This window comes from Cucurbita pepo, chromosome LG11, assembly GCF_002806865.2.
Source record: "Cucurbita pepo subsp. pepo cultivar mu-cu-16 chromosome LG11, ASM280686v2, whole genome shotgun sequence".
NCBI lineage: Eukaryota > Viridiplantae > Streptophyta > Magnoliopsida > Cucurbitales > Cucurbitaceae > Cucurbita > Cucurbita pepo.
The window spans coordinates 4914503-4939046 of NC_036648.1; the positions used below are offsets into that span (position 1 = coordinate 4914503).

Consider the following 24544-nt stretch of genomic DNA (forward strand, 5'->3'; position numbering starts at 1 on the left):
TTTTTTTTTTTTTTTTTTTTTTTTTTTTTTTTTTTTTTTTTTTTTTTTTTTTGGGTGGCGTTACACACATATATGCATGAACTCACTAGGTGAGCTCATCAACGTACCCCTTAAACCTAACTATGGACTAGCGCACGCTTGCGCGACCAAAAACCAACGGAAAAGGGAAGGAATGTAAGTAAGAACGTGATGTGCGTGTCCATACATCATTTGTTGTAGAAGTAATCTATGCTCATATTATATACAACATGCATGAGACCCGACATTAAAAATCATAGTTTAATGAGATGATGCACATAAGACTTCTATACTTATAATGAAATAAATTCTAATGAAACATACTCACATATTCATAATATTTCACTCATACTTATCAGATATGATATATCATGTTGTCTAACAAAGCATAAACATGATCATATCGACATAGCAGTCATGATCAAACATAAACAAACATAAACAGAAGTACATGCATCACATAGTTTATTCAAACATCATAACATAAATAATAACACATAGATGAGGTCATATGGTACATGAAATAATAACACATAGATGAGGTCATATGGTACATGCGAATCATGCATTGAACCATGTTTTCCAACCGAGCATGTAAACATTTCAACAATAAATTCACTTACAACTTCATGCTCAACTTGGTGCTCTTAAACTCTTTTTAAGTGAACAACACTTAACTAAACCTTGACAAGATCTAATTTCACCTATGTCATTCGATGCATTCCCAATATCGAGTAGCCAAGTCGAAATGAGTAGGTTGGAGCCACCAAGCGAGTTGACATCTGGAAGCAGCTTTAACCACACATCAACCATGGGCTTGCGTAGGTGGGCTTGTGGGCCTCACGCTCCTAGGTTGGCAGTACGCTTGCATCATGGGCATTTGGGCTGCTTTGTGGATCGGTGTTCGCTCTTGGAATCGAGTTGATGTGACCCTTTTGACTTCGTAGGTTTCTTCCCCCTACTTGGACTCGTAGGTTTCTTTGTTGAAGGGTCACTTGTAGATACAGGTAGGTTCATTAGTTCATAATTAATTAAGTACATGACTTTTGGATAATGAATGGTGTTGGGGAATGTCCCAACTTACCTATATATATATTAAAGGAGTTCTTTGATATGGTGGTATCAGAGCCTGGTTTACTTATTCAGGTGCCCGTACCTTGCGTGCCACCTCCATACTACTTATTCGGTCTTGGCCGAGAGGCTGACCGGTTTCTCTATCTCCAACTCCAGGAGGTAAAGATGGTTTGTCGGGCGCCGAACTTGCGTGAGCAACCGTCGTCAATCATCACAGATTTTGAGTAGCCTGCGCTCGATGAAAATGAAGTAGTCGGTCTCATCGAGTTAACCCAGTCTCACAAGGTTAGCCTTGAGCCTTGGGATGAAGTTGACGCTGGTCAGCTTGCGGTGCTCACCTCCCTTGTTGACGAACAGGATGGTGCCACGCCCTTCGATCTCGACAACGGAGCCGTCGCCGAATTTCACCGTCCTGCGAATCCTCGAGTCGAGCTCGAAGAATGCGGATCTAGCCCGGGTCATATGGTTTGTTACCCCTGTGTCGAGGACTCATTGCTGGTGCTCATGCTACTCGCCCCTCTCGCCAATCTGAGAGAACACTCGCTCCTCCTTTCGTTGAATTGGCTCCCCAGCCGATGCATGCGGAAGAAGGAAACTTCCATTTAAAAAACAATAAACAAAAAGTTACTTTACCCCTTTCTACTTTTCATGAGAAATTGGCTAAACTAAGGGAAAAAAAAAATAGTATTAAACTATATTTTTATTGACCAATCAGAATTGCCTCCTACCATCTATAATTGCCTCAAAAAGTCGGCCTCATTGAGTTGACCCACGCTCACAAGGATGCCTTAAGCCTTGGGATGAAGTTGACGCCGGTCAGCTTGCGGTACTCGCCTCTCTTGCTGACGAGCAGGATGGTGCCGCGCCCTTTGATCTTGACGACGAAGTCGTCGCTGAATTTCATCGTCCTGCGAATCCCTGAGTCGAGCTCGAAGAACGCAGATCTAGCCTCGTCATATGGTTTGTTGCCCCTGTGTCGAGGACCCATCGCCGGTGCTCATGCTACTTGCCCCTCTCGCCAATCTGAGCGAGCACTCGCTCCTCCTTCAGTTGAATTGGTTTGTTGCCCCTGTGTCGAGGACCCATCGCCGGTGCTCATGCTACTTGCCCCTCTCGCCAATCTGAGCAAGCACTCGCTCCTCCTTCAGTTGAATTGGCTCCTCAGCCGGTGCATGCGCAAGAAGAAAACTTCCATTTAAAAAAAAATAAACAGAAAGTTACTTTACCCCTTCTTACTTTTCATGAGAAATTGGCTAAACTAAGGGAAAAGAAAAAACATTAAAATATATTTTTATTTATCAACCAGAATTGCCTAAATCTATAATTGCCTCAAAAAAGTTCAATATACATACATTATTTGAACTTTTGTGGACCTTTTGAATAATAGTCCCAAACTTATGAAAATGTATCTTCAACGGAATCCGTATACTCAAAATAAATAAAAAAATTCATTAAATATGTGTATATAGGGAATAGTTGCTTGGAGGAGCAGTTACGCCGTCGTCGATTACCTCCACCACTCGTTGTAGTTGATCAGCATCGAGTAACTGCAAGGAGGTGGTCTTCTCCCTTATCACTCTCGCTCGACGACAGCTCGAGGTTCGTTTTCGCGGCGTCGGCCTCATAATGGTGGTGATGGAGAAGCCGACACTCGCCGGCGGTGTGGAGGAGTGAGTGAGCAAACATGCTCGAGATGAACCCCATGCGATGTGTGTATTTTTGCGCTTTGCATTTTTTTCTACTTGAACCTGAAACCTGTGTTGTTAGGTCGACGCTCTAACCACTTGAGCTATTGAACTTAACTTTTGATAAAGTATGCTCCTCTGCAATGATATACCACTGGTGGAGTAAACCAGGCTCTGATACCACTTGTTGACTTCTGACAATCGCGAGGAAATCGTCGGCGAAATAAAAACGGCCAAAGGAAATTTGTTGGAAGAAAAAAAATAACGGAAGACTAATAGAGAGAGAAAGTATGGGCTGAAGACTTGATGAATTGTTATTTTCATTCCGTTGACATATTTAAATAACCATCCTATCCTAAAATTAGCACGGCACAGCGCACAAAGTTGGCCCAAATGGCCAGCAAAAAATACGATTTTCCATTATACGGGGAGCGTTAATTTAGATATCCAAAAACCAAAAAAACAACTAACTAAGTTTAAGGAAACGTGTGAATAACCTAAATAAGGAACAACCATAGCTTTTATCTAACATGCTACAGATGTGAACGCCTTGGACATTAGAAGAATGAATGTTATACCAGGCTCCAAAAAGAAGAAAAGAGATCAATCCAACTTTGTGGAGAAAAGAGGAGAAGAAACATTGTTAATGTCATTCCATGTCATGAAGGTTGCAGATCAATGTGGGTGGGTTGTAGACTCTGGATGCAACAACCATATGATAGGTTGTAAGAAATTCTTCTCAACTCTGAATGAAAATGTCGTACTACTGTTTGTCTTGGCAACAATGCAACCATCCAAGTGATGGGGAAATAAACCGTAGATATCAAGACTAGAAATGACTTCGTAGAGTCGATTTCTAATGTGTTTTACATCCCGATTTGAAGGCCAACTTGCTTAGTATCGGCCAATTGCAAGAAATACTGTTTGTCTTGGCAACAATGCAACCGTCCAAGTAATGGGGAAAGAAACCGTAGATATCAAGACTAGAAATGGCTTCGTAGAGTCAATTTCTAATGTGTTTTACATTTTCGATTTGAAGGCCAACTTGCTTAGTATCGGCCAATTGCAAGAAAAGGGGTATGTGAACACATTCCAAAATAATGAATGTGTGATTTATGACTCCATAAAAGGATCAATTGCTAAGATGCAGATGACTACAAACCGCTTATATACATTGACGTTAAATATCGTTGCCAGAAGTTTGATGGTGAAGAAAGAAGATACCAATTGGCTTTGACATTTTAGGTATGGTCATCTACACGACGTTGTCTTCAAAGAAGATGGTGACTGGGTTGCCAGACATCACTCCAACATTANTATCGTTGCCAGAAGTTTGATGGTGAAGAAAGAAGATACCAATTGGCTTTGACATTTTAGGTATGGTCATCTACACGACGTTGTCTTCAAAGAAGATGGTGACTGGGTTGCCAGACATCACTCCAACATTAATTTGCGAGAGCTGTGTAGTAGCAAAGCATGAAAGAAATTCTTTTCCATCCGGAAAATCAAGAAAAGCTCGAGCAATTTATGAGTTGATTCATTTAGACATACGTGGTCTGATCTCTCCAGCATCAAATGGTTACAAGAAATATTTCATGACCCTCATGGATGATTTAAGTAGAAAAACATGGACTTATTTCTTGCACGCCAAATCAGAAGCCTTTGATTGCTTCAAGAAATTTTGTGCTACTATGAAGACTGAAACTGGAAGAAGAGTGAAGTTTTAAGAACTGACAGAGGTGGAAAGTTTTGCTCTCGCGAGTTCATGAAATTTTGTGAAGAGAAAGCATAAGGAGGCAGTTGACAGCAACATATACACCACAAGAAAATGGTGTGGCCGAAAGGGAATAGAACCATTCTCAACATGGTTCAAAGTTTACTAAATAAAGGAGAAGTTCCGAAGGAAGTCTGGCCAGAAGCTGTTGTGTGGTCCGGTCACATTCTCAGTCGGAGCCCTACTTTCTTGATTAGAGATATGACTCCACAAGAAGCTTGGAGGGGAAGGAAGCCTGCGGTAGACCACTTTAGAATCTTTAGGTGCATAGCATATGCACACATTCCTGACGAGAAAAGGAAGAAACTTGAGGACAAGAGTTTGAAATGTGTGTTCCTTGGAGTAAGCGATACTTCTAAGGCATACAAGCTCTATGATCCTTTGACAAAGAAGGTGGTGGTAAGCCGCAATGTAATCTTTGATGAAAAGAAGACTTGGACATGGGAAGAAAATATCACTGTGAATCAGCAGATTACTGTAGATCTGGAAGAAGAACAAGCTAAAGCCCCTATTCAGCCTCACTATGAGCTTGGAGAGAGCTCATCACAAGCTCAACAAGAAGATCCAGTAGAAGAAGATCATGATCACAGTCAAAGAAATCCAAGAACAAGAAGGAGACCAACTTGGATGATTGATTATGAGATGGACTATGACTCAAGTGATAGTGCTTATTCTGCATTCTTTATGGATAGTGATCCAATTGTCTATGAAGAAGCCGTAAAGGAGAAGAAATGGAGAGAAGCCATGGACCGTGAAATCAAATCCGTAGAGAAGAATAAGACTTGGGAGCTCACTAATCTTCCTAAAGGGCATAAAACAATGGGAGTAAATGAGTTTTCAAAACCAAGTTGAATGAACATGGTGAGGAGAATAAGTACAAGACATGACTAGTTGCAAAAGAATACAAGGAGAAGGATGAAGTTAATTATAAAGAGGTATTTGCACGAGTAGCATGTCCAGATACTATAAGGCTTATAATTTCTATTGCAGCACAGAAATCATGGCTTATTTATCAACTTGATGTGAAATCGGCCTTCTTACATGGAGAGCTTCAAGAAGAGGTATATGTGGAGCAACCAAAAGGTTTTGTTCAAAAAGGTAAAGAGGAAAATGTGTACAAGTTGAAGAAAGCTTTGCATGGTTTGAAGCAAGCTCCGAGAGCATGGTACAGTCGCATTGATTCTCATTTTGAAAAGAAGGGATTCACTAAATGCCCATATGAATATACGTTGTATGTGAAAACCGAAAAGGGAGGTAACATTCTCATTATTTGCTTATATGTTAATGATTTAATATTTGTTAGCAATAATGAAGAAATATTTGAACTTTTTAAGAAGAGCATGATGAAGGAATTTGAAATGACAGATCTTGGTTTGATGAGATATTTTCTTGGACTTGAAGTTACTCAAACTGCCGCACATTTAAAATGGATGAGAGTTACTTGAAAGATTTAAAATGGATGAGCGCACATTTGGAACTTCATCAGAATTGGGTTTGAAGTTACACAAGGATATTGAAAGGCGAGAGGTTGATAATAGGTACTTGAAGCAAATTGTGGGAAGTTTGATGTACTTAACTTCAACAAGACCAGACATCATGTATGCAGTTAGTATGATAAGTCGCTACATGGAGCATCCAATGGAAAAACATCTCAATGTAGCAAGAATGATAGTTCGTAATGTGAAGGGAACTTTTGATTTTGAGGTATTCTACAAGAAAGGAGATGATTCGAAGATGGTTAGCCATATAAATAGCGAATATGCAGGTGATATAGATGACCGTAAAAGTACTTCAGGAAGTATTTTCATGATGAGTTCAGGAGCTATATTTGCTGGTCTTCAAAGAAGCAACCTATTGTAACACTCTCAATTACAGAAGCAGACTTTGCGGTAGCAGCAGCATGCTCGTGCCAAGCAATTTGGTTAAGAAAGATGCTTGAAATTCTTAATCAGAAGCAACCAGGTACGACGATTATATATTGTGATAATATGTCAACTATTAAGTTGTCTAAAAATTCTGTGTTGTACGAAAGAAGTAAGCACATCGATGTTCGATTTCATTTCCTGCATGATTCATGTAAAGAAGGCACTATATATTGAACTCAATTTTTTTTTNTTGACATTTTAGGTATGGTCATCTACACGACGTTGTCTTCAAAGAAGATGGTGACTGGGTTGCCAGACATCACTCCAACATTAATTTGCGAGAGCTGTGTAGTAGCAAAGCATGAAAGAAATTCTTTTCCATCCGGAAAATCAAGAAAAGCTCGAGCAATTTATGAGTTGATTCATTTAGACATACGTGGTCTGATCTCTCCAGCATCAAATGGTTACAAGAAATATTTCATGACCCTCATGGATGATTTAAGTAGAAAAACATGGACTTATTTCTTGCACGCCAAATCAGAAGCCTTTGATTGCTTCAAGAAATTTTGTGCTACTATGAAGACTGAAACTGGAAGAAGAGTGAAGTTTTAAGAACTGACAGAGGTGGAAAGTTTTGCTCTCGCGAGTTCATGAAATTTTGTGAAGAGAAAGCATAAGGAGGCAGTTGACAGCAACATATACACCACAAGAAAATGGTGTGGCCGAAAGGGAATAGAACCATTCTCAACATGGTTCAAAGTTTACTAAATAAAGGAGAAGTTCCGAAGGAAGTCTGGCCAGAAGCTGTTGTGTGGTCCGGTCACATTCTCAGTCGGAGCCCTACTTTCTTGATTAGAGATATGACTCCACAAGAAGCTTGGAGGGGAAGGAAGCCTGCGGTAGACCACTTTAGAATCTTTAGGTGCATAGCATATGCACACATTCCTGACGAGAAAAGGAAGAAACTTGAGGACAAGAGTTTGAAATGTGTGTTCCTTGGAGTAAGCGATACTTCTAAGGCATACAAGCTCTATGATCCTTTGACAAAGAAGGTGGTGGTAAGCCGCAATGTAATCTTTGATGAAAAGAAGACTTGGACATGGGAAGAAAATATCACTGTGAATCAGCAGATTACTGTAGATCTGGAAGAAGAACAAGCTAAAGCCCCTATTCAGCCTCACTATGAGCTTGGAGAGAGCTCATCACAAGCTCAACAAGAAGATCCAGTAGAAGAAGATCATGATCACAGTCAAAGAAATCCAAGAACAAGAAGGAGACCAACTTGGATGATTGATTATGAGATGGACTATGACTCAAGTGATAGTGCTTATTCTGCATTCTTTATGGATAGTGATCCAATTGTCTATGAAGAAGCCGTAAAGGAGAAGAAATGGAGAGAAGCCATGGACCGTGAAATCAAATCCGTAGAGAAGAATAAGACTTGGGAGCTCACTAATCTTCCTAAAGGGCATAAAACAATGGGAGTAAATGAGTTTTCAAAACCAAGTTGAATGAACATGGTGAGGAGAATAAGTACAAGACATGACTAGTTGCAAAAGAATACAAGGAGAAGGATGAAGTTAATTATAAAGAGGTATTTGCACGAGTAGCATGTCCANAGATGGGGATGTGCAGAATCCAAGATGTAGTTCAAGAAGATGAAGTGAAGTCCTAAACTGATTTATGCAGAATTCAGTTTAAGGGAGGGGGTTGAAAGGTCCCTTGTAGATACATATATGGATAGATACATGTGTTAAAGGGTCACTTGTAGATACATGTATGAATAGATACATGTGTTCAAGGGTCACTTGTAGATACATGTATGAATAGATACATGTGTTCAAGGGCCACTTGTAGATACTTGTGTTGAAGGGTCACTTGTACATGTATAGATACATGTATAGTACATGTATGAATAGATACACATAGGTTCTTGATGGGGAAAAATTTATGTTAGTAGAGACATCGTTATTGAAAAAAAGAAGAAGTAAGATTGATGTAGCATCGGTAAGAACATATAGATTATTGTGAAGTTCACAACTTTAGAAGACGAGGGAGACATGACAAATCTAGAAAGTACAGCGACATCATATCAACAAGCCCACATTTTCATTCACGGTAACCAGGAAGACATGATGAGTTCTCCAAAAACAAGGAAGCTTAAGTGGAAGCATAAAAGGATCGTGGTCCAAAGAAATTTCGTTCTCTCACAAAAATTCATGCAAATTCACCCAAAAAAAAATTGGATTCCTACGAGCTATAGTTGCTCGTTGCTGAGGAGTCAACAACATACCGTGAGATAGCAACTGAGATGACATGGTGGGAGGTCATGTTAAAGGAGTTTGAAGCTATCAAGAAGAAGAAGAAGACGAGGTCACTCACAAACTTATTATCTAATCACAAGCCCATCAATTTGAAGTGGGTATTTAATTTCAAGAAGGATAGCGAAGGGAATATCATCAAGCACAAAGTAAGGGTCGTAGTGAACATGTATGTGTAACAACAAATAGTTGATTTTGAGGAGGTCTTCGTGCTAGTCGCTAGATCCAACATTATGAGATTGGTTCTTGCCCTTACGGCTCAACACCTATGGGAGATTCATCACATGGATGTCAAATAGATATTTCTAAATGGACTTCAATAAGAAAGTGTGTGTTGCCCAACTCGAAGATTCCGTCATCAAAATCGAAGAGCGCAAAGTGTAAGACCCTTTATGATTTAGGATAAGCACCGAGGGTGTGGAATATATGATTGGACAAAAACTTGAAGAGCCTTGATTTCTTGAAGTACTCGCAAGAGCATGCAGTGTAACAAGAAGTCATGGAAGTACAGCACTCATCGTTATTGAAAGTTATAGCTCGAAAATGATGATGAGGGAAGCTTGGTGAATCCTACCAAATATTGGTGCTTTCTCATAATTTTTTTATCAACTTAATCATGGGNTTTTTTTTTTTTTTTTTTTTTTTTTTGTCCGTCTGTCTGGATGGGGTTGAAATTTAAAAAGTAAAAATTTGGGTAAGTTCACTCGTTGACATTTTTTGCCGGAATCAACTTGACCAACTCAAAAATAGAGTTACAATCCAACCTAACCCAACCCAATTTTTAAGATTATATTTGATAGTTGTAACCGATATTAGTGATGAGTTGTTACTCGTAAAAGTTTGATATTTGAGTTATTTTATAAGATTTTAGTTATTGATCTAACATGTATGTAGATTTTTTCTTTAAATAATTGACAAAAAACTGGATAACCCAACTCAATCCATGAAAATAGAGGGTTGGGTTGGATTGTGAACTCTATTTGGGTTGATCTGGTCACCGACTTAACTAACCCCAAATTTCGGTCTAAAAGATTTCTTTAACCCAATTCATATACCGTTCAACTCCCAACTAAGCATAAAAAAAATCTAAGGAAGAGAAATTATGGGTGGAAACACACTCATGGGGAGAGGGGAAATAGATTGAAATTGAAAGTATTATACAAACATTTAACTCAAAAAATACACAAGCACATTCAAAGCTTAAGCAACTTCCTTAATCTCATCAAGTGCATAGTTGTTTGTTGATACACTTGCATAATTTACTTTGCTAAATCTAACTACAACGGGATATCGAGTGTTCGGGTCCTGCAAAATGAAGCACCATCATACACAAATCGACTGTAATATAAGCTCAACTAATGTTCAATAAATTTCAATTTTATACAAAAAAATACGATAAAATCAAAATTCCAAAAAAGGTATTTAGAAAAAGCATCTAATTTTTCGAGAAATCAATTTCGAACGATCAATCTCATAATTAATATAACTAAAAAGTTTCTATTTGCACACACCGAGAAAGAAAAATCATAAATGAACAAAAGTTCAAGGGTCAAACCTGGTCAACTGTTACAACCAATCCAACATCTTTGAACCAGTAGGATTCTTTCCTTAGAATCTTTACCTATTCAAATACATGATAATATTTTTTAGTCAAATTATTATAGACTAGAAGTTCGAATCTTTCAAAGTTTGGAACAAAAAGTTCTCACACACCTTGGCACCTCTTTTAGGACCAATAGGGGGAGGCTTAGGCTTGGGCTCTTCGGTGGCCGCGGCGGTGGTGGGAGCAGCAGGGGTTGGGGGAGAAGCTTCGTCGACGGTGGCACGGATAACGAATCTAGATGATCTAGAATTGTTGGGGAAGATGGCGAAAGAAGATAACCTAAAAGAGGAGGATGATGATATGGTGGGTGGAGATGGAATGAGCACTCCAGAAGCTATGCATGAAAGGTTAGAGGCAGCCATGGCCTTTGTCTGGCTCAAAGCAGCTTTGGGGTTTGAGTATCAATGCTTTGAATAATGATAACATCACAGATTGAAGGAGAAAGAATACGTTGTTATATGGGTTATTTTCTGAGCCTATGGAAAAGTTGGCTGTTGGGTTTCAACCAATTGAGTGTTGCCATGTAGACACCATATCCATATCCCAAGGGATAGCCTATCTTGATATTTTCTCTCTTTTTGTTCATCTTTTCTTGCTTGTTTGTTTCCCTAAACAATTTTTTTTTAACTATTCTAAAGTTCTACTTACATAGACGGGAGACTGGTCAGTGACGTCTCATGCTTAACTCATATGCGGAATATACTCTTAAAAATAACATAAATGTCAAAAACATAAAAAAATAATAATTTTTTTTTTCTGGAGAACACCGTCATGCTAAAATTTGAAATAAAAACAAATACAAAATAATTTAAAACATATGAAATGGAAGACAAACTATTCTATCATAAATCTAGAAATTTAAATATGCATCTACCCTATATACGTGCCATGATCTCCGTTTGTGATGTCGCTCAACATGATCACCATCATCATCATACCATGAGCGTCCACACTCATCATCATAAAGGGGAAGTATGCCGATGCTTATGTACAGACAACATGCATGAAGTCCCTCTAGTTCTCATTTTAAACATCTTTCTGATACAACCCTCGTGAGGATTCAAATTTTATTTCTTTTAGATTTTATGTTTGAGATTTTATTTTACTGCAAAAAATGAAAAGATATTATGCTCATTTATTGTCGCCAGAAAAGGTGCTCAATCTCTGACAAGAAAGTTATTATCTTAATGGAAACTTATGAGACCCTTTATATTCCTATGTTCAACCATTCTCTTTCCTAAAAAATGATTTTTGCTCTTCAAACTCGCCTTCTGTGTCCGAGGGTATCTGAAAGAACGAGAAAATTGAGAGTGTTAGAGGGGAAAGCGTGTGGGTTGGTTTGCTGGTTTCTCGGTGAGTTCTCAGAACATTGGGGTTGCTGTTTTGGAGGAAGAATGGAGTAGAAATGAAGTATCGACGTCGAGATCGTTGCGTCGAAGAAGGTTAATTGTCAGAATCGAAGAAGGTGCGCTACTTGACCGTCGTCGAAATCGGAAGTGGAGAAGATGGCGTTGTCGATTAGGGTTTTGTTGTCTGGCGGGTAAGGAAGACGACGGGTCAGATTCGGGTCGCGTTTCACATTCGGCCTCAGACCCTGCCCATAGATGAACGCGGGCTGCGTTCGTTTCACCCAACACCGATCCAGCAGACGCACGCCTGTAACGTGCTTTCCTAGCTTCACACGCATACTCACAGCTCGACTCGCACGTGGACGAGGTCAACTCGGCTCCATCGCTCGTCAGCTTGTTGGCTCGGGTGTTGGCTCAGAAGTTCGGCATAATGGCTCGGTATCCACAATATATCGATTCATAGGTTTTCGGCCCTTCCGAGTCGTTTCTGCCGTTATTTTTACCATCTAAGGTCAATATGGTTCCTACTCGTTAAAGACAAANTTCTCTCTTTTTGTTCATCTTTTCTTGCTTGTTTGTTTCCCTAAACAATTTTTTTTTAACTATTCTAAAGTTCTACTTACATAGACGGGAGACTGGTCAGTGACGTCTCATGCTTAACTCATATGCGGAATATACTCTTAAAAATAACATAAATGTCAAAAACATAAAAAAATAATAATTTTTTTTTTCTGGAGAACACCGTCATGCTAAAATTTGAAATAAAAACAAATACAAAATAATTTAAAACATATGAAATGGAAGACAAACTATTCTATCATAAATCTAGAAATTTAAATATGCATCTACCCTATATACGTGCCATGATCTCCGTTTGTGATGTCGCTCAACATGATCACCATCATCATCATACCATGAGCGTCCACACTCATCATCATAAAGGGGAAGTATGCCGATGCTTATGTACAGACAACATGCATGAAGTCCCTCTAGTTCTCATTTTAAACATCTTTCTGATACAACCCTCGTGAGGATTCAAATTTTATTTCTTTTAGATTTTATGTTTGAGATTTTATTTTACTGCAAAAAATGAAAAGATATTATGCTCATTTATTGTCGCCAGAAAAGGTGCTCAATCTCTGACAAGAAAGTTATTATCTTAATGGAAACTTATGAGACCCTTTATATTCCTATGTTCAACCATTCTCTTTCCTAAAAAATGATTTTTGCTCTTCAAACTCGCCTTCTGTGTCCGAGGGTATCTGAAAGAACGAGAAAATTGAGAGTGTTAGAGGGGAAAGCGTGTGGGTTGGTTTGCTGGTTTCTCGGTGAGTTCTCAGAACATTGGGGTTGCTGTTTTGGAGGAAGAATGGAGTAGAAATGAAGTATCGACGTCGAGATCGTTGCGTCGAAGAAGGTTAATTGTCAGAATCGAAGAAGGTGCGCTACTTGACCGTCGTCGAAATCGGAAGTGGAGAAGATGGCGTTGTCGATTAGGGTTTTGTTGTCTGGCGGGTAAGGAAGACGACGGGTCAGATTCGGGTCGCGTTTCACATTCGGCCTCAGACCCTGCCCATAGATGAACGCGGGCTGCGTTCGTTTCACCCAACACCGATCCAGCAGACGCACGCCTGTAACGTGCTTTCCTAGCTTCACACGCATACTCACAGCTCGACTCGCACGTGGACGAGGTCAACTCGGCTCCATCGCTCGTCAGCTTGTTGGCTCGGGTGTTGGCTCAGAAGTTCGGCATAATGGCTCGGTATCCACAATATATCGATTCATAGGTTTTCGGCCCTTCCGAGTCGTTTCTGCCGTTATTTTTACCATCTAAGGTCAATATGGTTCCTACTCGTTAAAGACAAATTGTGTTGGGAGTTTATTTTGATAAATAGCATGAGATTTAGCTAGGGTAGGTTATGAAAGGTCCCTAAATTTTTATGTGGTTATTATAGCATGTAATTAACCGTTGGAACAAAGCCATCGAGGTAAGTGTCCTTACTGTTGTAGTTAGCTTACTACGTGTTGTATGATGGTGCATTCCCTGTGGCCCCTGCATGCACCATATTTTATGTGATATGACTATATGATGTATGAATTATATGACTGTTTACGGTATGAAAAGTTATGGATTATGTTGACTCAAACTGTCTACGCTATGAAAAGTTATGGATTATGTTGACTGTTGATTGTTAATGCTATGAAAAGTTATGGATGATGTTGACTGTTGAATGTTTATGCTATGAAAAGATAATTGATCTACTAGTATTATATGCCATGAAAATGTTGATCGAGTCATGTCATGAAATGCTTATGGAACTGGAATGTACTTTTATGCTATGTAATATGTCACATAATGTAAGTTATGTGATATGTCATGCAATGTAAGAAACATATATGTGATGTTAACAATGCTTATGTAATGCCATGTTAGGTATGTTAAGGGACCTCATGCATATATGTATGTCATTTGCATCGGGATACTTCCCCTTTATGTTACGAAAGAATGAAATACGATATTCATGTTCGCCATGATATCATGCGGGCCCTTTTCTATTCTGTGGTGTCCGACGACGTGTAATACGTTATGTCCGACCAAGCCAAACCCAAGGGGTACGTATACGAGCCCGCCTGGTAGGTCCATGTGCGCGTACATGGGCCGTGTGTGAAGGAGTACCACGCATCCAACCCTACCCGGAATAGAAAAGCGCCCAAGGGCATGTAAAGTTTACGAAAAGTTAGGTCCCACTCATATGTTGCATGTGTTTGCATTTCTAACCCCAACAGTAGGGTGACTTACTGAGTATTTTATAAAATACTCAAGCCACGTGCTACCTACATTTTTCAGGTAAATGCAAGGTGCCAATGTACGGTTGACGGTAGAGCTGAGGATACCATGGAAGTAGATGAGAGACATTTTTAGTAGTTTAAGTTATTGGACTATTTTAAGTTAAAGCATTGAACATTGTCTTATTTACAGTTGTTTTGAATTGAGTTATTTGACTATTTTAAGTTAAACATTGAACCTTGTTTTATTTAGATTTGTTTTTAATTCAGTTAGAAGGTTTATTTTTGGAGGTAGGTTTGTTTTGGATTCTTGAACCTTTCTAATTTATGATAGACTCTATTGTGTTTTGGAAGGTTATCTATGACGAGCTCCTGCGTAATGATTATGCATGTGAGTGACGTCACTAATTAGGTCTAGAAAATTAAGGGCTTTACAACCCTAGTCTCATCTCTATATTACATGTAGTAATACATACTTATTAAATATTTATAATAGAATGCATCAAACACATCAAGTACATCATGCATCACATATAACAAACGTATGCCATCATACATATTTATAATAGAATGCATCAAACACATCAAGTACATCATTCACGTATGNAGAAAAAAAAAAAAAAAAAAACTCAGTTGCCGGAAAACCCGCAAGTTTTCCGGCGACCGTCGAGTTTCACGGAACCCACACGAAACGACGGCCACAGCACGCCCAGCCTTCAGCCCACGACTCCCAGCACCATCAACATACCTGCAAAGAGAGAAAAGACAGAAACTACGAGAGAGAGAGAGAGATTTCAGAAAGTCGGCGAGTGTCCAGTTTCTCCGACGAACCCTCAAACCACCCTCAAACCGACACCAAACGACCTGTTACCACCACGAGAAGGGTCCCTAACTAAAGCACGATAACTCAAGGTGCGTTCTGTGCTTCTTCGTAAACGCCGTCGTCGGTAACCAAGGTCGAAAAATTGGGTTATTCCTAATCGTTCATAGATCTGTGGTTTTAGGAACCTTTAGGCCGCAAGACTTCCAGAAAAGAAAGAAGGACGACAAATAAAGAGGAAAAGGAAGAGAGAGGACCGAAATCGGCAACGAAAACGCCGCGGGAAGGAGAGAGAAAACTCGCTGGAAAATCAGCCGAATTCGGGTAAGGAAGACAAGATCCACGGATCCGGGTCAACCCGAACCCAGAACCCGAGAGGGTCAGCCCATTCTTTCCCTCGGCCTCTACCTTCGGCCCAGCCCAACTACAGCGGCCCAAATCTCAAACCAGCCCAGAAGTGACCATTCAGTTGAACCAACCCGAGACCAGACCCACGGTCCAATCGAGCTGGCCTGCAACCCAAAAAACTTTCGGCCCAGCCCAATAAGCCAAGGCCCAACGATAGTCTTGGCCCAGTAGCCTCCGCAGCCCGCGACTCGGACCATGACCCGAACCGAACTGCGACCCGCGGTTCGACCCGACGCTATCGCACAATGTGGCTCGCTCTACTGCTGCCATGTGTCACATAGCGGCGCAGGCGGTCCCTCGTCTCAACTCGGCGCAAACGGCTCGGGCTCCTTCTGGCGACGCTCCAGTGGCTTCCAGCGGCTATTCGGCTCGGCTCACCTGTTTTCAGCCCGATTTCCACTGTTTTGACCCTCCTGGATCTGTTTTCGGCCCCGATTAAAGTATCCGAGGCCGTTTTAGGGCCGTATTTCACATTTATTGAATTATAGGGAAATTAATTGTGAAATACTAATGGAAAGTGGTGAATGGTGTGATAGGAAACAAACCCCGGCGACGTAGGAAGTAGCTCTCACGGAACGGGAGCTTACGTTTAGCTATTTAGGGAGTATTTTGGCCAAGGCCAACCAAGTAAGTGGCCTTACTATAGGATAGGCTAAAAAAATTGTATGAGTTATGATGATGTGTGGATTACAATGCTTGATGATATGTGCAGTATATACATATTTTGATGAATGACACTTGATATGTTTGATGCACTTTGTGGCATTATGATGAGTATGATGATTGCATGATGTTTACCTTAATATGATGATGTTTTCCATATTGAGCATGCTAGATGATGATGAGTGCCATATTGCATCATGTCGTTAGATCAACATAGGACACAACCCTAAGAGCGTGAAAATGATATTAATATAAATATTCACGAGTATGTGTTACCTAAAGTAACAAGAGATGAGACTAGAGGGTTGTGTCAGAAGAGACATTATGATGGATTTAGAGGGACCTCATGCATATTGTATGTTCATAAGCATAGGGCTACTTCCCCTAGAGATGATGAGTGCGGACATAGAGAAGTAGGACGAGGTGTGGCAGTAGAGGGCCCACCTCAAGAAAGATCAGAGACTGGGCCGGTAACAGTTACGCCGCCCCTAGTCTTACCATCAGTTGAGCTACCTCATNACTTAAAAGACAGCAGGAGTTTGCCCACCTGGTACAGGGCGGACTCACAGTGGAGAAGTACAACCGAGAGTTTAAGAGACTCAAGAGATTTGCACCGTCTATGGTGGACACTGAGGAAAAGATGACANCACTACAAGCTGAGCCTCCACCACCAGTAGAGCCTCCACCACCAGTAGAGCATCCACCACAAGTAGAACCTCCATCCCAGCCTACCCTACCACTCCAAGTCGCACCTGAAGCTGCACCCCCAGTGGGTGGAGTAGATGCTAATACTAGGTTCACGTGTGACTCCATCCAAGCCCTAATTCAAACCTTGGTAACCAATCAGCAAGCCAATCTACAACAGGCCCAGGAACAAGCCCAAGCACAGGCCCAGGCATAGGTGTTGGTACAGGCACAGGTACAGGCACAGGTACAGGCACAGGCACAGGCACAGGCCACTGCTCAGACCAATGCCCCAGTAAACCCTCCACAACCTGTTAGATGTTCAAACTGGATAAGGGACTTCAAGAGATACGACCCTCGACCATTCACTGGTTCCTTAGTAGACCCCATAGAAGCCCAAATGTGGATTGCAGCGATGGAAACTACCTTTGAGACTATGGAGTGCCCAGAGAACCAAAAGGTCGCCTATGCAACCTTCGTCCTACAAAAGAACGCAGAGATATGGTGGAGAGATAACAAAACCCTTCTTAACCCAGAAGGGGGACCGATAAACTGGGAACGATTTAAGGAGGCCTTTCTTAAAGAATATTATCCTAAGTCAGAGCGACTTAAAAGACAGCAGGAGTTTGCCCACCTGGTACAGGGCGGACTCACAGTGGAGAAGTACAACCGAGAGTTTAAGAGACTCAAGAGATTTGCACCGTCTATGGTGGACACTGAGGAAAAGATGACAGTGAAATTTGTATTGGGTTTGGAACCAAGAATCCGCCGCATGTTGAAGGCGTTCAACCCAAAGACCTATGAGGAAGCCTTGAGAACTGCCAAGGCTTTAGAGAAACCAAAGGATGAACAACGACGTGAAGAGCCAGTTATAATTGAGCAGAAGCGTCGTNAGCCTACCCTACCACTCCAAGTCGCACCTGAAGCTGCACCCCCAGTGGGTGGAGTAGATGCTAATACTAGGTTCACGTGTGACTCCATCCAAGCCCTAATTCAAACCTTGGTAACCAATCAGCAAGCCAATCTACAACAGGCCCAGGAACAAGCCCAAGCACAGGCCCAGGCATAGGTGTTGGTACAGGCACAGGTACAGGCACAGGTACAGGCACAGGCACAGGCACAGGCCACTGCTCAGACCAATGCCCCAGTAAACCCTCCACAACCTGTTAGATGTTCAAACTGGATAAGGGACTTCAAGAGATACGACCCTCGACCATTCACTGGTTCCCTAGTAGACCCCATAGAAGCCCAAATGTGGATTGCAGCGGTGGAAACCACCTTTGAGACTATGGAGTGCCCAGAGAACCAAAAGGTCGCCTGTGCAACCTTCGTCCTACAAAAGGACGCAGAGATATGGTGGAGAGATAACAAAACCCTTCTTAACCCAGAAGAGGGACCAATGAACTAGGAACGATTTAAGGAGACTTTTCTTAAAGAATATTATCCTAAGTCAGAGCGACTTAAAAGACAACAGGAGTTCGCCCACCTGGTACAAGGCGGACTCACAGTGGAGAAGTACAACCGAGAGTTTAAGAGACTCAAGAGATTTGCACCGTCCATGGTGGACACTGAGGAAAAGATGACAGAGAAATTTGTATTGGGTTTGGAACCAAGAATCCGCCGCATGTTGGAGGCGTTCAACCCAAAGACCTATGAGGAAGCCTTGAGAACTGCCAAGGCTTTAGAGAAACCAAAGGATGAGAAATGACGTGAAGAGCCAGTTATAATTGGGCAGAAGCGTCCTCATGAATCAAGAGGCTCTGACCGTCCACCACCAGCACGTAGGCACCGTTCCAATAACAGACCCGCTCCTAGATGGGATGAGCGACGCCCTCCCCGATGTACTGACAGGAACCCCGGNACTAGGTTCACGTGTGACTCCATCCAAGCCCTAATTCAAACCTTGGTAACCAATCAGCAAGCCAATCTACAACAGGCCCAGGAACAAGCCCAAGCACAGGCCCAGGCATAGGTGTTGGCACAGGCACAGGTACAGGCACAGGTACAGGCACAGGCACAGGCACAGGCACAGGCACAGGCACAGGCACAGGCACAGGCCACTGCTCAGGCCAATGCCCCAGTAAACCCTCCACAACCTGTTAGATGTTCAAACTGGATAAGGGATTTCAAGAGATACGACCCTCGACCATTCACTGGTTCCCTAGTAGACCCCATAGAAGCCCAAATGTGGATTGCAGCGGTGGAAACCACCTTTGAGACTATGGAGTGCCCAGAGAACCAAAAGGTCGCCTGTGCAACCTTCGTCCTACAAAAGGACGCAGAGATATGGTGGAGAGATAACAAAACCCTCCTTAACCCAGAAGGGGGACCAATGAACTGGGAACGATTTAAGGAGGCCTTCCTTAAAGAATATTATCCTAAGTCAGAGCGACTTAAAAGGCAGCAGGAGTTCGCCCACCTGGTACAGGGAGGACTCACAGTGGAGAAGTACAACAGAGAGTTTAATAAACTCAAGAGATTTGCATCGTCAATGGTGGACACTGAGGAAAAGATGACAGAGAAATTTGTATTGGGTTTGGAACCAAGAATCCGCCGCATGTTGGAGGCGTTCAACCCAAAGACCTATGAGGAAGCCTTGAGAACTGCCAAGGCTTTAGAGAAACCAAAGGATGAGAAACGACGTGAAGAGCCAGTTATAATTGGGCAGAAGCGTCCTCATGAATCAAGAGGCTCTGACCGTCCACCACCAGCACGTAGGCACCGTTCCAATAACAGACCCGCTCCTAGATGGGATGAGCGACGCCCTCCCCGACGTACTGACAGGAACCCCAGGAATCAAAATGGGGCCAGAGGGAGGAGAGAGGAAGGGTGCACTATCTGTGGAAGACTACACGGTGGGAGGTGCATGGCTGGCAGGCGAGCGTGTTATAGATGTGGTCAAGAGGGGCACATCACCGTGAACTGCACGGTCGGAAACGCTGCAGCACAAGCAAACCCGCCCAGAGTAGTAGAGCAAACGGATCAACCAGCACCACCGCGAGCTCAAGCTAGGGCCTACGCTTCAACCAGCAAGAACACTGGGAGGTCTGACGCCGTGGTGATAGGTACACTATCCATTTTAGGTCATTTCACTTTATCTTATTTGATTCTTGTTCCACGCATTTCTTTATTTCCATGCCTTTTGTTATACAAGCAGGGTTCGAATTAGAACCCTTATTGCATGAAATGTCTGTAAGCACCCCTGCGGGGGTAGACTTAGTATCTAGGGATAGAGTAAAGGATGGCCAAGTAATCATAGGGAACCAAACTTTAAGCGTTGACCTGATGGTGGTAAACATGACAGATTTCGACGTCATACTAGGCATGGATTGGTTAGCTGAAAATCGAGCTAGTATAGACTGTCGCAAAAAGGAAGTAAAATTTTCACCACCGACAGGACCTACCTTTAAATTTAAAGGCACAAATACCGGGATTACCCCCAAGGTAGTATCGATGATGAAAGCAAAGAGGTTAGTCCAACAAGGTAGATGGGCTATATTAACATGTGCTGTAGACGTAAGAGGAAAGGAAAAGACCCTAGTAAACGTGCCAATAGTAAATGAGTTCCCGGATGTATTTCCAAACGACTTACCTGGAATACCCCCTTCCCGGGCGGTTGNCCAAAGCACCCTATCGCATGGCACCAGCTGAGTTGAAAGAACTCAAGGCGCAACTGCAAGACTTACTAGATAAAGGATTCATTCGACCTAGCGTGTCCCCCTGGGGAGCGCCAGTGTTGTTTGTTAAGAAGAAAGATGGATCGATGTGTATNTCGATGCGTCTGTGCATCGATTACAGAGAGCTAAACAAGAGGACCATAAAAAACAAATATCCTCTGCCTAGAATAGAAGACTTGTTTGATCAACTTAGAGAGGCAACAGTATTCTCTAAGATAGATCTTTGGTCTGGTTACCACCAAATTAGGATTAATGAAAAAGACGTACCAAAAACAATGTTTAGGACAAGGTACGGTCACTACGAGTTCGTAGTGATGTCATCTGGCCTCACCAATGCCCCAGCTGTGTTTATGGAGTTAATGAACCGGGTATTCAAAGAATGCCTAGACATGTTCGTGATTGTGTTTATTGACGACATCCTCATATACTCAAAAACAGACCTAGAGCACGAGGAACACCTCCGAAAAGTCCTAACCACCCTAAGAGAGCACAAGTTGTACGCCAAGTTCTCCAAATGCGAATTTTGGTTATGACAAGTCTCTTTCCTAGGACACGTGGTGTCAAAGAACGGAATATCTGTAGATCCCACCAAGGTCAAAGCGATCACAAAGTGGGAACGCCCCACTACGGTAACGGAAGTAAGGAGTTTCCTAGGATTGGAGGGATACTATCGAAGGTTCGTGCAGGACTTCGCTAAAATATCCTCGCCTTTAACAAAGTTAACAAAAAAAGGGGTACCATTTAGATGGGATGAGGCTTGTGAGGCAAGCTTCCAGAACCTAAAAGAGAGATTGGTAACCGCCCCGGTACTCATAGTACCCGAGAGCTCAGAAGGATATGTGATCTATAGTGATGCCTCCATGAAAGGACTGGGATGTGTGTTAATGCAACACGGCAAGGTTGTCGCATACGCATCTCGTCAACTTAAAGAATATGAAAAGAACTACCCTACCCATGACCTAGAGTTGGCCGCTGTAGTGTTCGCGCTGAAAATATGGCGACATTACCTGTATGGCGAGAAAACTCAAATTTTTACCGACCACAAAAGTTTGAAATACTTCTTCACCCAGAAAGAGTTAAACATGAGGCAGAGAAGGTGGTTAGAATTGGTGAAGGATTATGACGTAGATATCCAGTACCACCCTGGGAAAGCAAATGTGGTTGCAGATGCCTTGAGTAGGAAGACGGTCCACTCGTCGGCCCTCATTACGAGGGAAGTAAGGGTACAAAGAGAGTTCGAGCGAGCCAACATAGCTGTAGCGACCGAGGGAGTCATAGCACAGCTGGCCCGACTCACGGTACAACCTACACTTAGGCAGAGAATTATTGTCTCCCAACAAGAGGATCCTAACCTACAGAAAGTCCTAGGACAGCTAGACGAAAGTCCAGTAGATGGATTCTCGAAGTCATCAGATGAAGGACTATTGTATCAGGGACGCTTATGTGTTCCAGCAATAGAAGATTTAAGGAAGGAAATACTGATGGAAGCTCACAACTCACCATTTGCGATGCATCCAGGAGGTACTAAGATGTACCAAGATTTAAAACAACACTTTTGGTGGAAGAGCATGAAGAGGGATGTGGCCGGGTTTGTGAGCAAGTGCTTAGTTTGTCAACAAGTGAAAGCTCCAAGACAAAAGACGGCGGGGTTGTTACAGCCCCTAAGCATACCAGAGTGGAAGTGGGAAAACATAGCGATGGACTTCATAGTAGGTTTACCCAAAACGCCCAAGGGCTATACAGTGATCTGGGTAGTTGTCGATAGGTTGACCAAGTCGACACACTTTCTACCTGGGAAGGTTACATATACAGTTGACAATTGGGCACAATTGTATGTGAAAGAAATAGTAAGACTACATGGAGTCCCAGTGTCATAGTGTCGGATCGGGATCCACGCTTTACGTCAGCATTTTGGCGCGGACTTCAAAAAGCACTGGGTACCCGCTTCGACTTTAGTACCGCCTTTCTCCCCCAAACAGATGGACAAACGGAGCGTTTAAACCAAATTCTAGAGGACATGCTACGCGCTTGCGTACTAGATTTTAAGGAAAGTTGGGATTCCAAACTCCACCTGATGGAATTCTCGTATAACAACAGTTTCCAAGCAATGATTGGAATGACACCGTTTGAGGCCCTGTATGGGAAACGGTGTAGGTCCCCACTATGTTGGGACGAAGTAGGAGAGAGAGAATTAGTAGGACCCGAGTTGGTTCGACTCTCCAATGAGGTTGTCCAGAAAATTCGACCGAGGATGCGTACCGCTCAAAGTAGACAAAAAAGCTATGCCGATGTAAGGCGTAAAAGCCTGGAGTTTGAGATAGGGAACCTAGTATTCCTCAAGGTGGCACCTATAAAGGTGTGTTAAGATTCGAACATAAGGGCAAGTTAAGTCCTAAATTCATTGGACCATTCGAGATCCTAGAGCGAGTTGGTCCAGTAGCGTATAAGTTAGCCTTACCTCCAGCCCTCTCAGGAGTACATGATGTATTTCATGTGTCGATGCTGAGGAAGTACATTACGGATCCTATCCACGTAATAGACTACGAACCACTCCAACTCAATGAAGATCTGAGCTACGAGGAAAAACCAGTAAGAATCTTAGCTAGAGAAGTAAAAATCTTACGCAAGAGGAGCATTGCGTTCACCACAGTGAGGACGAAATAAGAGAGAAATAACCCAAGTTGGTACAAGAGTTTGAAGACTTTTGAGGACGAAAGTTCTTTTTAGGGGTAGATAATGTAACGACCCGGGAAAGAAAGAAAGAAAGAAAAAAAAAACTCAGTCGCCGGAAAACCCGCAAGTTTTCGAGCGACCGCCGAGTTTCGCGGAACCCACGCGAAACGACGGCCACAGCACGCCCAGCCTTCAGCCCACGACTCCCAGCACCATCAGGATACCTGCAAAGAGAGAAAAGACAGAAACTACGAGAGAGAGAGAGATTTCGGAAAAAAAAAGTCAGCGAGTGTCCAGTTTCTTCGACGAACCTTCAAACCACCCTCAAACTGACACCAGATGACCTGTTACCACCACGAGAAGGATCCCTAACGAAAGCACGATAACTCAAGGTGCGTTTTGTGCTTTTTCGTAAATGCCGTCGTCAGTAACCGAGGTCGGAAAATTGGGTTTTTTCTAATCATTCATAGATCTGTGGTTCTAGGGACCTTTAGGCCGCAAAACTTCCAGAAAAGAAAGAAGGACGACAAATAAAGAGGAAGAGAAAGAGAGAGGACCGAAATCGGCAACGAAAACGCCGCGGGAAGGAGAGAGAAAACTCGTCGAAAAATCAGCCGAATTCGGGTAAGGAAGACGAGATCCACGGATCCGGGTCAACCCGAACCCAGAACCCGAGAGGGTCAGCCCATTCTTTCCCTCGGCCTCTACCTTTGGCCCACCCCAACTACAGCGGCCCAAACCTCAGACCAGCCCAGAAGTGACGGTTCAGTTGAACCAACCCGAGACCAGACCCACGGTCCAATCGAGCCGACCTGCAACCCAAAAAAATTTTGGCCCAGCCCAATAAGCCGAGGCCCAACGATAGTCATGGCCCAGTAGCCTCCGTAGCCCGCGACCCGGACTGTGACCTACGCTTCGACCTAATGCTACCGCATGACGTGGCTCGCTCTGCTGCTGCCACGTGTCACATAGCAACACAGGCAGTCCCTCGGCTCAGCTCGGCGCAAACGGCTTGGGCTCCCTCCTACAACGCTCCGGCGGCTCCTCCAGTAGCTTCCAGCGGCTATTCGGCTCGGCTCACCTGTTTTCAACCCAATTTCCACTGTTTCAACCCTCCCAGATCTTTTTTCGGCCCCGATTAAG

At 42.7% G+C, this 24544-nt stretch overlaps 1 protein-coding gene across 1 annotated transcript; it reads right to left on the reverse strand.

Moving 5' to 3' along the window:
- Window positions 1–9837: 9837 nt before the first annotated feature.
- LOC111805737 (photosystem I reaction center subunit IV, chloroplastic-like) lies at window positions 9838–10777 on the reverse strand. Its single transcript, XM_023690955.1, has 3 exons — window positions 10451–10777; window positions 10293–10358; window positions 9838–10042 (listed from the first exon to the last, which is right to left on the reverse strand). Exons 1-3 carry the CDS (start codon window positions 10700–10702, stop codon window positions 9938–9940), a joined length of 423 nt encoding a protein of 140 aa, XP_023546723.1. The 5' UTR covers window positions 10703–10777; the 3' UTR covers window positions 9838–9937.
- Window positions 10778–24544: the final 13767 nt, after the last annotated feature.

Excerpts from the sequence above, each read along its gene's own strand:
- LOC111805737 (XM_023690955.1), bottom strand. The coding sequence starts at position 10,702 with ATGGCTGCCTCTAACCTTTCATGCATAGCTTCTGGAGTGCTCATTCCA. Across the intron at positions 10,359-10,450 it reads GTCCTAAAAGAGGTGCCAAG|GTAAAGATTCTAAGGAAAGA; the intron begins GTGTGTGAGAAC and ends GTATTTGAATAG. Across the intron at positions 10,043-10,292 it reads TGGTTGTAACAGTTGACCAG|GACCCGAACACTCGATATCC; the intron begins GTTTGACCCTTG and ends TTCATTTTGCAG.